At 40.1% G+C, this 14,513-nt stretch overlaps 1 protein-coding gene across 1 annotated transcript in view; it reads right to left on the reverse strand.

Annotated features, from left to right (window-relative positions):
• Positions 1-10,717: 10,717 nt before the first annotated feature.
• Positions 10,718-14,513, reverse strand: part of angpt2b (angiopoietin 2b) — a 30,959-nt gene continuing 27,163 nt past the window's right edge. The window contains exons 8-9 of the mRNA XM_084738712.1: positions 11,981-12,111; positions 10,718-11,741 (exon numbers count right to left, since the gene is read on the reverse strand). Coding sequence (XP_084594838.1) covers positions 11,581-11,741; positions 11,981-12,111 — 292 coding nt within the window. The 3' untranslated portion in view covers positions 10,718-11,580. The remainder of the gene's footprint in view (positions 11,742-11,980; positions 12,112-14,513) is intronic.

Raw genomic sequence — 14,513 nt, forward strand, 5'->3', positions numbered from 1 at the left:
ATGACACTGATTGCAAGTATTAGATGTTATGAAGAGTGTCAGGGACTCATAATGACAATTGGCAGTATGCATAAGTAGAATAGAGGAAAATAATTATTCTAGCAAATGTGATGGCGCATTCTTTCATCCTGTCACTAATGCATCATCATGATATCCGCCTCCATGATCATTGTCAAGTCCATTAATCCATTTTGAAAATTTGCTAAAAACATTTCTACAGTGGCTAAAAACCTGTTAACTCCCACTAGCATTTGGTTTTGATCTTCAACGTGAAATTTTCTCTTCCAGGTCAAATGATCCTGTATTGATTATGGGTATTTATCGTCCCCACCTCCTATCAGCAGTGACAGAAACATGACAGGCTGGTGGAGATGTTCATTTTCGCCCCTTTTTCTGCAAATACTGCAACTCTTTTGCTCATTTCTCATACACAGTAGGCTCTTTATTTGACTCGATTTCACTCGGTGTGTCAGCCCAGCACAGTGGAGTTCGCACCTGCTTGAAGTTGTGTATTTAATTGATATGCGCTTGTCTTGATTTGAGTGTCCGAATGGTGGATTAGAGGGTGACGCAGAGGAGTGGATTTTCACTCCTCTCCTGTCCCAGTCTCATGACAGAGTAATCCCGGAGCAATCCCAGAAGAATGGCTCCCATCCCATTCCCGTCCAGCCACAGTCCACGCACATGGTCAGGTGGCTGCAAGCAGCCAACAGACAGGAGAGAGTAAAAAAAAGTATTTAAAAAGACAACAGAATAACTACCATTATGTTCAAAATAATGAAAATAATTTATTCGTATTAGAGCTGCATGTTTATATATATATAAAAATGCTTCACAATAAAAGTCCTCCCTTATTTCTTTATCTAAAAGCTTGTAATATGAAACATCAAAATTACTAATTTTACTAATAATTACTCCTATCCAGCTGAAAGCGAACATGAAACAGTAAAATACAGCAGATATCTGACAGAACAGTGACGCAGGAGAGAAACCAAACTTCAAACCACAGAGATTCATTTATAAGCTACAAAAGTACAGAGCACGCAGAAACTTTCAAAAACATCTTTCCCCCCTGCTCTCCTGCACACACAAGTTCAGTCTCAGATTTCCAGCCCACATCAGAAAAAAGAAAGAAAGGAAGACAAACTCTGTCTACTGACAGTGGGAAAAGGCTCAGTCTTTTTAAGCAGATCTAGACATGTTTTTAAAAAAAACTGCATATACATATAACAATTGACGTAACAAAATCTCCAGTACTTTAAATCTTCCACTCATCAAAAGAACAGAAACACACTGTTTTAATCTCTGTGAAGTTTAAAAAAAAAGGTCCAGCCTATGCATTAGTGTGGGACTGGACTTGTTTGATTGAATTCACATCTGTCTGTTGATGTGTGTTTTGGACTCTGACTCAAGCTGGGTACTAATGGCCAATTCAAGCCAATTACAGCAGTAATTGCAGAGCTCTTGGCATTTGGGCTTATGAAGAGAGAAGCCTGTTCTGATTGGCCTGGCCAGGTACATAACAGAGAGGAACAGAAATAGACCAGTTTGGCAGGTATCCATTTGTGTTTGAGAGACTGGCTTGGTCTCAGAAGTCACATTTAAATCTTTTCTACTCAAGAACAAAAGGAACGATTATTATATTCAAGTCTGCCTTAATTACATTAAAAGTCTTGAAATGAAACAGCAGTGTAACCTACAAAGAAAGGAGCTAGCTGCCGTTAACAATACATGTTAACTTTTGCTATAGGTTCTACTCGTCTGCAAACATTTCTCTCACAGTGCCATGTTTTCCACGGTGACTCCTCTCACTGTCAAGGCTGTGATGGTTCCAGAAAGCAGCTTCTCTGTTTTCTACCCACATACCAGAGGACCTGACCAGACACACTGCCCGAGAGACGAGCTGCCATTTCCACAGACCTGAGCACCGAGGTACACGGAAACGCACCCACACAGAATACTCTGCACGAACACATATATACATCTATGCATGGTTTTACCTGTGCAAAAACACATTAACAGAAACCTACAGGAGTACGTATTAGCAGCTCTTATTTGTCCTCAGTATGATTATAAGTAGTGCATATTTTGCATTAAGATGGTGACAATCCATATGAATTATTGAATTATTGCTTATGGTCAGCATTCTCCCTGTCTTGATTAATAAATCACAAGTGCACTCAAGGGTCAAGAAAGTGCTGACACCACTTCTGGAAATTTTGAGGAGGAATGTCTGATGGCTGAATGAAAACTTACTTGTACCAAGTAGAGACCATAGATAAAACCCCTCCCTCTTAAAGGACAATGCTGAAAATATGTTGTATATTTTGGTATTGTCAGCAAAACCCATTAAAAACCCCACTGGGTACTTCTGCCACTATTATATGGCACAGAAGAATAAACTATATCAATCTTTGGCTAAACAGACAAAACCTATTAACAAGATCAATGTATTGTTGGTTTAGTTCTTTACATGACATTTGCTGACATTATGAAAACTATACAATAAACTTAAACTTTTCTTTTTCATCTTTGCTTTTTTGCCCCTTAAACAACCTTGAATTCCTTGAAGCACTGAATCAACTAGATGCTGGAAACTTTCCATGGGGATCTTGGCCCATGCTGACTTGATAGCATCACACAGTCCCTGCAAATATTTCGGGGGCACATTAATGCACTCGATGGCACATTATCCTGCTGGAAGCGTCCATTTGAAAAGGAGGAGACTGCGGTGATAAATGGCTGAACTTTGGTCAGCAGCAATCTGTGAGTACGCTGTGGAGTTCAAATGATGGTACTATGTGATAGGATTTGTTGAACAAGGTGACATTTTTCATATTTTCTGGTTACTGGAGATCACATAATATGTAGCTTTTATCTTGTAGTTCTTATTCCATGTGCTTTACCCAAGTACGGTGTAATGAGACATCCCTGGGCACGTCACTGCAGCGCGCTTACATTCATGGCCTGTCAGGTAGCATGAACACATCCTGTCACTCTCCTCTGACCTCTCTCGTATTATCCTACATTTTTGTCCCCAGAATCACTGCCACTGTCAGGATGTTTGTTTTTATTTTATTTGTGCTGATATTCTCGGTAAACTCTGTAATGCATAAACACCCCAGTGTGGCGGCTGTTTGTCAGATGCTGGAGCCGACGCGTCTGTAATGATCATGCCATATTCAAAGCGACTTAAATCGCACGTCTAGCCCATTCCAACATTTAGTTGAACAGCAACTGAGTGTCTCAACTCTGTCTGCCTGCCTTATGTCTTATTTACACATCACTCAGTCTGGGAAAGCATGCTGTTTGCATAAAAAGGGAGGTACGACGCGAGAGTATTTTTTGAGAAAGATAGAGATGAAGAGAGATGAGAACAGAGGGAGGGATAGCCTGCAAGCTGACAACAGAAATGCCAGACAGTTCCACTGGTGTCAAGTTTTTTTTAAAAGATAATTGGATCCCACCCTCAATAAGAGTTACTGTATACCTCATTATGTGGCAGGCAGCTCTGACTTTTATTCTCATGACTGCACAGTTTCTTAACAAACACCTTTATTATCATACGATCTCTTCTATATATGTGTGTGTGACTGTGTGTGCGTGATCAGTGGACCTGCATCTGGTTTGTCTGCAGTTTTTTTGAGGGGGGCATTCATGACTGTATGATGAAGGACCTCTGTGATACACAATTTTTGGAAAACCTTGAAAAAACTTTATGGCTCCATATTGGCAACAGCTGTAGCCACAGGTATTATGTTTTCAGGTCATCCCACTCTTATGAAAGCAATATCTCAAGAACACCTTGAGAGAATTTCTACAAACTGAAATGACCACTTGGACTCAAGGATGAACTGATTGTATTTGGGTGGTCAAAGGTGAAAGGTCACTGTGACCTTATTACCATCCAGTTCTCATGAAGGAATATTTAGAGGGAAATTCTTCACACTTGGTTCAAGCATCCACTTGGACTCAGGGTTTTGGTGGTCAGAGTACGAAGGTAAAAGTTTCAGTGACCTCAGTAAACACATTTTTGGTCATAACTATGTCAAAATTCTGCACAAATATCTAATAGGATAAAATTATGAATTGATGAAATTTTACATCCGTCAAATTTTATGTCAAAGGTCAACTTCACTGTGACATCATAATGTTAAGCTCTCTAACAGTCCTCATACATGTATAGTGATAACTTCCATCTTGCCAAAAAATTCACGTAATACCTTGTATTAAGGATACTGTAAAGCAACACTAAATGTGTGTTCTGAGTTTGTTTGTTTGTTTGAAACATGTTATTAACCATCCAGCCAAATTTGAACGATTTAAAAAATTGCTAAGAATATAAAATTAGGTCTCAAAATCCTGAAAAAGTGAGCTGTTTTCTCTGCTCTGAAATGCTTGGGGCTTGTCCGCACCACTGTCTCCATGCCAAAGACCACTACAACCTGAAAACAACCTCAAACATGGACACTCTGTCTAGAAGCATAATTGGACATGTCCAGACATGTTAAAACCACCAGAACCAGAGGACGGTGACAGGATGTTTTTTTTTCTCTTGTGCGTTGGGTTGTTGGAACTGACGTGAGCTCCAGAATTCGGTGCCAGATAGTTCTCAGTGTTAGCACATTTTCAAAACAATGTCCTAACATGTATAACGTGTTTCGAAGGAAAACTCCCTTTTTCCTTCACACAGACTTTAGATTCCTTCAAAGTTACAAGTCAATAGTGTTAAGTTCCATATTAAAGTCTTTCAAAGTCTTCACTAAACACATTATATGAGTCTGGACAAACATGGATGTAAGGCGCAACTTCACTGGTTGGTAAAGGCGAACAACTGTGAAGCAGTAATTCTATTTTTTGACTGCTGTTTTATACACCCATTGACAAATGACTTCTGTCTTTTCTTAACCAGCTGCTAGAGGCTAGTGAAGGGTTATGTTAATACCGCTGGAACTTTGGAAATCTCTGCTGGTTCCATCTGGCAGTTGTGATGGCATTGCAGTAGGTGCGTCACCATCTGTTGGCTGGCAGGGATCTGCACTATACTCTTCTGGCCGCACAGTGTATTTTCAGTCTTTTCACTTGATCCACATATTGATTCAAAGTGCTTTTCCTTATGAGAGATCCTAATGTGATTTTACTGAGGAAGTCCCCCCTCCTGCCTAATGTCCTCTGTAGCCTTCAGTTAACCATCTGCTGGGAGGGGAGCACATTGCAGAAGATGTGTTAATGAATGCATAGTTATATAATCCAGACCTGTGGTGGAGGGGAAAAACAGAGAGACGCCGAGCGGCAACCAGATCCACATCTCCTGACAAAGTCCAAGAGGAAAACGTAAAGAGATTCTTTGTGCCACCAGTGCCCCCAAGTGGCCTGAGGTGGCACTTTTCTCCCCCCCCTCCTCCTTTCTTCACCTTTTCAAACATGACATGACAACTGCTGCTTTGCCTTTTCTCTTTCTATAAAGAAAAAACTCAAGAGACATAGGAGCTGATGAATCGCACGTGACAGCCTGATGTATGGATGGTATTGCTTTTTCGATGACCACTGTTAAATGGGCTGCATGCTGACACAGTAAACCACAAAGCAAGGACGACTATTACAAATCAGTCCCTAGCCCTCCCTCTTTTCCTCCTCCTGCCAAAATGCCATACCTGGCCCTTGCCCTGGCCAGCCATCATACCCCTTATGAATCAAAGACGCTGGAGCAGAAGTAGGGAGAGACAAGGACTTATGAGCACTTGGCACTGCCTCCCCATTTTCTCTCTCTCTCCTGCAGTGGGTACATTTTTCTCTCCCCTCTCTTGCATTTATCTGTCTAGCTGGACTGGATGGTAAATCCACGGGCGAGGTTTAAAGCACCAGCGGAGCAGAAACTGCCCAGGTTACGCTCCTTTCACATCAGTTAATATACATAGCAGGTCAACATTTACGAGGATACATGCGTGCCCGTCCCCCATGCTGCCCTTCCACACACCCATAAACACATTCCTCTTTCTCTACGTCTCTGTCAGCTGAGTTGAATTGAATTGCTTTATTGACATAACTATTTGTTTGAAAAAATGCTGCTGACATAGCGTGCAAAAAAAGGGCAACATAACAACAGCTCATGCTGAACATTCAGATCATACTATTGGGTTAAGTGCCTTTTTTTTTTGTTTGCACATTCCGAATCCTAATTCCTAAACCCCCAAGTTACCAATATTGGATCTCAGTTCAACCTCATAGCCGTAATTGGAAATATTTTATTTGCTTTCTTGAGAACCATTTGATGAGAAGGTTTACCACTCAGACAGCTGCCACTTAGCTAAGCTTTCACAGGAAAATTCTGCACTTTTTATGTAGATGTCCAGTCAATGATGATGTAGTTAAGTGGTTCTCAAACTCCGGGGTGTAGAGCCACTACAGCGAGGGAAAAATAAACAAACAAGGGTTTTCTGATGCTAAAATGCTAACATTTATTTCATTAAAATTCAAACTGGATCCTTTTTTATTACTGTTAATTGTTCATTGGGATCCTCATTAAAGGCTACTCCTCATGGGTCCATATCTGAGATGCATCCACAATTATTCTCAATTATTGATAATAATAGTGGGTTGGGGAGGTGTGATGGAGGCATACTAGAAAAAGTTTGGGAACCACTGATGTCACTGGATGTCATTGGATTCATAGTCTTCACCTCTGGATAGTAAGAGGCTGTGCTATATGGGTATTTTTGTCAACTAATGCTATGTTTTGGCCAAAAAAGTTGTGGTAGGTATAGACAAGGGTGGTGATACACTGCAACATGGGCGTGGGTGTCAAAAGCTCACCTGCAATGCATCCTGGTACATGTAGGCACTGCTGCATGGCTCCACCAGAGGGAGAACTCAGTTTTCTTGGTCAATATAGTGCACACTGAGGAATTTACTGCTTCAATTGACTACCATCAACACTGACTAGACATCCACATGAAAAGTGCAGGATTTTCCCTTCAAGACTGAAAAGATTGTGAGACAGCTAGACTGGCTCTGTCCAAAGGTAACAAAATATGCCTAGAAGAAGCCCTAAAGCTCACTACATACACACCACTAACGGGTTATGTGCCGTTCTTTAATACTTAGAAAAACTGCAGTGTAAAAATGGCAAGTCTGCCACCTACATGGGGGTTATGTTGCAGGCTTTATCTTGGCTGGCACAGTGACATCCTGTAGTCTTTTCATTACTGCCACACACACTCAAACAGTCACTTTCTAGCTGGCTTAGACTTAACATCTGTGCAGTTGATACATTGGTGTTCAGGGCAAAAAGACAATTAGACAAAGTAATAAAGCAAGGTGGAAATTCCCTCTGCTTTCTGTCTGAACACCCGGTGGCACTACAGTTTTTGTACGAATTAAACAAATAAGATATAATGTGTTACATAATGAGCCTTAGAGCGCTGTTGGATGCATGTTGGTACTTTTGGACAGAGTCAGGCTTGTTGCTTTCATTCTTTATGCTAAGCTAAGCTAATTTCCAGCTGACTCTAGTTACACTAAAATTTTCCACCTGGCACACAATGTCATACAATGAAAATATTCTTACCCCTTTTTTTGCTGTTTCTCTCTTTCACTGAACAAAGATGAGCTTTAATTACCCAGTTAACATAAAACATAGACAGAAACAAAATAAAACTCACCAAAAACAATCTTTGTATCTATCTTTCTTTATATTTCTACTGTTATAATAATGACAAAAATTTGCTAAAAAATAGTCTGACTTTACAGGCTGGTTTCTTGTCATTGGTCCTGTGACACTGATTGAGAGTGCATTGTGGAGCAGCAGCTGTCACTTGTTCAGGTCAATAAATTGGCTAAATAAAATGACAAAAATTAGCCAAAAAACAGCCCCAGAAAAACGACGACGGGTTGGTACATTTGTTTCCCCTAATAAGAACATGAAAGTAGCTGAGGACTTTTATTTTGATGAACCTCTTGCCTTGAGAGCCGTACTGCATTATGGTCCATTTAATTTTGAATTATCACCTGGTGCCTGAATTTTATGTTTTTCTTTGCATAAACATTCCTGATCCTACCCAACTGAAAATCTGTTTCTAAATGTTGAAACAAAACCTAAACCCTTGATTGTGAGGTACTGATTTTCTCACTTAACTGAAAGCCAAAAAGTATCTTTTCATAAAAGGTCAAAATGTTGCTTTTTGTAGCCTTAAATTTAGTTAATACATATTCAGCTTGTTCTATGGGTCCATTCAAGTCAAATGACAGCGTGTAAAAAAAATTTAAAATATAAACGCCTTCACAGCAAATTTCACATGTGTTTTGCATCACTTCTCAGTGCCAGTGCGTGTCTGGCATATTTATTATGTTTAAAACCTTTGGATTTCACTAGTCTTTTGGGATTGAGCAACAACATGGAGTTGTAATGGTGGACCTGCCAAAGAAGAGCTGAAGCATTAGATTGTACCACTGTTAACACTCTGTGCAAGGAGCGAAAAGGGATGAAAGTCAAATCTCTATTTTTAAGAGTCTATTTTAGACATTTTTTATTTGTAAAAACAGTAAAATAAACTATTCTCCTTAAGACCTCCACTCAGAGAACAAATAACAGCCCGTCACAAATATTGATAATACCGCAACACAGTTCTAAAGTTACTATCTACTTGTCTCTGTGCCTCTGTTCCTACAAATAACCCATCTAATAAACAGGGACTGGGACAAGTAGAGAAGCAATGCAGCCCAGACTCTGGTCTGCTTCAGTGGACCTGAACACAGCCATTTCATCTGTTGAGCCAGCAGGCCAAATCAAGTGGTCTTTATTAAAGTCGCTTTGATGGATTCACCCCTGGCCTCCCCCGCCATGATCTATCGCCTGTCCGGCCCTTGGAGGTCGTAATAAACTTGTTTAGCCATGGGGTCACTGCATGCAAGCAGAGCGTGAGTATATCTGTGTGTGTGTGTGTGTGTGTGTGTAGGTGCTTTTCTGCTTGTAAAGTACATTATGAAGCTCAGGCATATTGTCACGACCAGCGTTGTATATCCATGCATCAGCTCGTGATGATATTTGTAGCTTTCTCGCAGATTCCACCGTGATTGCATCATATATTTATACACATGCATTTAAACAGTGGTCAGGCACAGTAGCAGCGCTGTTATCCCTTTGAGTAGTTTTACTGTCATGAGCAGCTCCTGCATATTTGCTAATAGAGTAGTAAATCAAAGGCAGTTGATGTAGGGAAAGACCTTCAGAGATTCAGTGAAGCTGTACACAGAAAAGCTATTTATCTGTAAAAAAAAAAAAAAAAATGAATCATTTCCATTTCTGTTTAGTGTAAATTTTTCCATAATCAGAAAGCAAATATTTTCTTTCTTAAGCATCTCTGAGACTGACTTGAAGGAGCAAGACATGCCAAAACACCAAGGCCTGGCTCACAGCTCATAACACTTAATGTCTTTATTTCTGCAGATGTGTTAAATCTGCAGCAGTCACAAATGAATCACATTTGCAAGTTGTGTTCGGGAAGGAAGATGAGATCTTTAAGTGTTCTGTCCGTCTGTCCTTCTGTGAATGAAGTGCGGCAATTAGCAGTCGTTGCAGACAGGGCCAGCCCACGTCCTTGTGTGCCGTCTTCCAGTTAGGAACGGCTGCTGTCCCTAGCACACACGGGGACATCCAGGTCGTTGTTAGTCGAGGTGAAACCCATCTGCTTTCTAATGGGCACCACAGGGACCAGTGTTATTGGATGATTCATCAGATCAATGCTGGGGAGTTCTCATCCGGCATGTGTAGCTTGTTGGAGTTTATGTAGCTTACACGGTAACAACCTGGCACTGTGGATTATAGGCACCAAAGACTACGCACAATTTTATTGTTTTAACAAAGCAAAAATCAACTTTACAACTTTGTTCCCAGATGTTATTGCAAAATGTTTCATTTTTGAAAGTAAATCATACCAGTGAAAGTGTATGATGTACTTTTATGAGCGAAATCTCTCACAAATAAAGTTTTATTGAGAGGTGTGCCTGGAAAGAATCAGGGATATTTCATTCTGAAAAGCCTTTTGGACAATACAGCAAAGGGCAAAAGCCTGTTATTGTAGCTGTTCTTTATGGTGTTGTTTTATTAACAGTGGTAAACTGCTGAAGTCACTGTAGGTTATCTTACATAATATTGTGTATGGATTGACTTACAGTTTTAAACAAGTACTGATGTTTTACAGTCCAGTGATGCTACTGGAATAAAGTTACAATCAGGGAATTGCATAGTAGATTTATAACTTAATATCAGACACTACATATATTACAAATACCAAGATACAATTTAATAAAGTATTTAGAGTGAAATAAGGATTTTATAGCAAATAGATGGTTTGATTAATTTACTTTGTGTAAACTATATAAAAAGCTGTGTCTGTCAAACATTGCAGTTTGGTTACATTACTTCAAAAACATATATACAGCAAACAGACAAACACACAACATGAGTTTTCATACTTTAATATAAAAATAGGTATCATAATAAAGTGTCTCTAAACGTTTATCCATTTATGAATGAATTTAATATTGGATTAAGTAACTGATCATGTGTATGTGCATAACTGACCCTACCTAAGTTCCTCCACTTTTTGCTCTGTGCTCCAGTAACAGTTAACAGCCCATGTTGAAAATAAAACCTAATTTTGAAGATGGTTAAAAGATGTTGCTGGGGAACCAGTAAAAGTGACATAGGTAGACTTTAGTCACATCTTTAACTTGACTAATATTAGTACATTGCTCGCTAACTAGCTATCTAATGATTGCTGTATATTAGCTAGCTAGTAAGTGTTTTGCTAACATTAGCTATCAGCTGTAACTCTCTAGCTAATGATCAGATTTTGAAGATGTTGCTAATGTTAGCTAATGTTAAAAACAATAGCTAACTAGATAGCTAATCTTCATCAGTCATTAGGTAAAACAAGTGTTTTACCCTGTAGCGAAACTCTAGCCATTCAGCTAGCTAATGTAGATACATCATTCATTAGCAAACCAGTTACATCTGATAGCTAATATTAGCAAAATGCTAGCTAGCTAATCTACAAACAATCATTAGCTAGCTAGTTAGCTACTGCTGTTTTTAATATTAGCCTATCTGTCACGTTTACAAGTCTCCATCGACATCTTGAACCATCTTCAAAATCTGATTTTTCTTTAGACGGGCCTGGCACAACATATCAGGAAGCAGGAAAGGAAAGTTTTGACAGAGTTTCCAAAAGGGGTGGAACATCGGAAGATTCATTTTGAAGTGATCAGATGTGTATTATAGAGCTCTCATACCCTCTACGTCCTTCCTCTCTCAGCTGAACAATCCTCATTAAAATACAGTCTGGGCACCTTTGTGAGTAGATATTGTCAGTGAAATTTCTCACTCAGGAATTCACTAAAACCACAGTCATTTGCTGAGAGTCTGCTCATGTCCCCAGGCGGTTGCTGAAACCCCCTCCAAGATGTCCTGAAGCTGAAACCACCAACAGTCTGATTTGAATTTCCTCCCAAAATATACAATTTCCTGGATATTGTTCATTATATTCATTGGAGACATTCACGTCATCTGATGTTGTGTCATCAGAAGTTTGTCGGGCGCACCATCATGGTTGTCATGGTAGCCATCAGATTTGGACCCTTCCAATAGTACCACTTAATGCCATTGTAGCGAACCACACTGGATGAGGCGGGGTAGTATATGCCATTCAGGTTGGATGGACCACAAGCCTCAAACCACCAACCTGCAGAGGAAATATGTCAGTGAGTTGAAGGAAAAAGTCTGAATTAATTTTAACTGACGAAATGTAACACCCAAATGTGCAGCTGGAAGTCAGCAGTAACTTTATATTGGCGCAGAGGGGAAATGAAATGCACTCCGGGACATTTACAAGGGGGTGGATAGAAATGTTTAACAAGATGGCTTGTAAGGAGAGACAGATTGAGACAGGGGTAGCAGCAGAAGTCGGGGGAGGCTGCATACCTCCAGATGCGAGCTGGGCGCACTTGCAGGTGCAGCGGTCATTGTCTCTGTCCTTGGTGCTGAACTGGGTGCCGGTGTGGGTGAGGCTGCTCGTCCGTCCTGCTGTGCCACTGAAGCCATCGGCATGAAGGCTGGATTTGAGAGAGCAGGGGAAAAATAAATCAGGAAAAGCTCAGCCTCAGGCACTTTTATTCATAATTTAAAGTGTGTTGGGCAACTTTGCTTGTTGGCAGCTTCACATGGCAGTGAGTGGTTGTGGCCTGAAAACCGTTTGAACTTCAGTTGCACAGAAATCATTTAATGCTACGTCTGTAAACTGAACACAGCACAATCATGTGTACCAAATCAGCTGGCCTGTGATTCCTTAATACCACAGGATACCAAAGGGATGAGAGAGCCAAGATATCTAACTTGGAGTCTAACTTTCTTTGGTTGGAGTTGCTGTTTAGAAGACAGTTTGTAGTTCAATTTTAATTTTTCTCTCTTTGCCAGAGTTGCCCCTGGGCGTACCCCGGGCTGGGTACAGAACTTTTATGGAATACAGGGTAAGATACTTTTATGGGACAAACCAAATTGCCTTGAAAAATGCTGCTAGTCATTTTCCAGTCCCTCCAGGTTTTTGCCGGCTGCTTTTGGGATTGTTGTCACCGAAAATTCCTGATTTCACAGCCGGTTTTCTAAAAACAAAATTGGTGTTTTTTGCAAAGAAATTGGAAGAAGTGAAATTTGCGATAGCAAAATAAAGTTGCCTTTTTTCTTTTTGTAATTAATTTAAATCCAAGGCAGCTTGTTCCAGGCGAGAATAAAACCAGACTCTGTTCTAAGAGGCCTTACCAGAAGGCTCAGGATTAGAAAAACTCTAACAAAATATGCTATTTGTAAATGAAGAAGTGCACCTTGGGGGTATTACACAAGAAGCAACATCCTTTTGGAGGTCAAACTCAGTCAAAAAGCAAGCACAAAATTAAAAACTCTACAAGTGCACAGAGTATTGATAAACGCCTACAACAATGACAAACCTTGTGTTTTTTTTCAGTACTTCCAACAAAATGAAAAAAAATTAAAATACAAAACATTGTAAATAATTAAATGCCAAGCTCACTGAGACATACATGTATGACGTTTGCATGGGGCACTGCTGTGATTGGTGGAACTCTTGGGGAGCTACGATGATCAGACAAATTTGTGGAAAAGTCACGGTGATTGGGGGAAATGGAAGGACATGCAGAATTGGAGAGATGGAGGTCATTGTTTTTGTTTTGTTTCTAAGTCAGGAGCGCTTCTGATGGCTAACATGGTGTTGCTCACAAACGAACGGTTAAAAGGAGAGTTGACGCAATGTATGGTTGTTGGACCTGTGATAGCTGCTCTTTAGCTCAGAGAAAATAAGACGTCTCGCTCTGCCACTTTTTCCCAAGCACCACAATCATACCCGTGGCCATTTGCTTCCTCTTCTTCTTTGGATAAGGCAGACTCCTGTTTGTTATTAATGTTCCTTTTGACACGCATTTATATTTTTATGTAGCCCAGTACTTGTATAAATATTCCATCACCTCCTTAATTTTAGTCCAGTTATCCAAGTTAACAAAAGTATGCTGAGTAAAAGCAGTTTCTCCAGCTGCTCCCATGACTTCCAACAGCTTCCTCCTTTGAAGCGGGTGATTGTGTTGTAATGTGAAATGTAATTTTATTTTTGTTAAAATGAATTTTATAAGATTAGTATAAAAAAAAGTATCGATCAAAAACTGGTGTTGAAATCAAGGTATCAGTATTGCTCGCTATCAATAATTTTGAATGAAACCCAGCCGTTGGCATACTGGACATAAAATTGAATTTTGGCAAAGAGAACAAAGCAGCATCATAAGTAGGGCAAGATCCAATAAGGGCTGTGATGGTAAGGCATTACCACAATACCCTGATCATGTGATGCCTACCATGTGGTTGAATCCTTAGGAAGGGTCAGTTTCATCTTGAGATCAGCGCACGGGTCTATTGATACATCTATGGATCAGCACTGTCACACACAAGTCAGGAACACAGCCTCAGACTGTTTTGACATGTCAGGAACACTGACAACTCAAGACATCTTGGGGTTGCCAGTTGGCAGCTAACAACATGCTAACAACAACAACCACAGCTGTTTTCAACTTGGAACAGTGGATAAATAACTACAGAGGACATTCAGTGCTGGATTTGTCGTTTTGGATTTATTTTTCTCGTCTCCAAGAAGACAAGGGAATTCAAGGGTGCATAACAAAGGCTTTGAATGATTTCGCCAGAGCTGATGTTGTAAAGGTACAACGCTAACATTAACCTTTACTGCTCAGCTTACTTCAGGGATAAACGTCTCCAGCAGTTTGGTAGTAACAAACAAGACTTTTCCTGGTCTTGAGAAGCTGCAGAGTTTATTACCTGACACACTGTGACCTGAAATGTACATTTAGTGCCAGAATAACTCTCACTTGCACGGTGCACACATATAATGCACTGCCTTATTCCTTAAAGGAGCTAGGCTAAAAACAGAATTATTTGG

The sequence above is a fragment of the Lutjanus erythropterus genome, chromosome 16 (assembly GCF_056507025.1).
Source record: "Lutjanus erythropterus isolate fLutEry1 chromosome 16, fLutEry1.hap2, whole genome shotgun sequence".
In the NCBI taxonomy this organism is placed as follows: Eukaryota; Metazoa; Chordata; class Actinopteri; order Lutjaniformes; family Lutjanidae; genus Lutjanus; species Lutjanus erythropterus.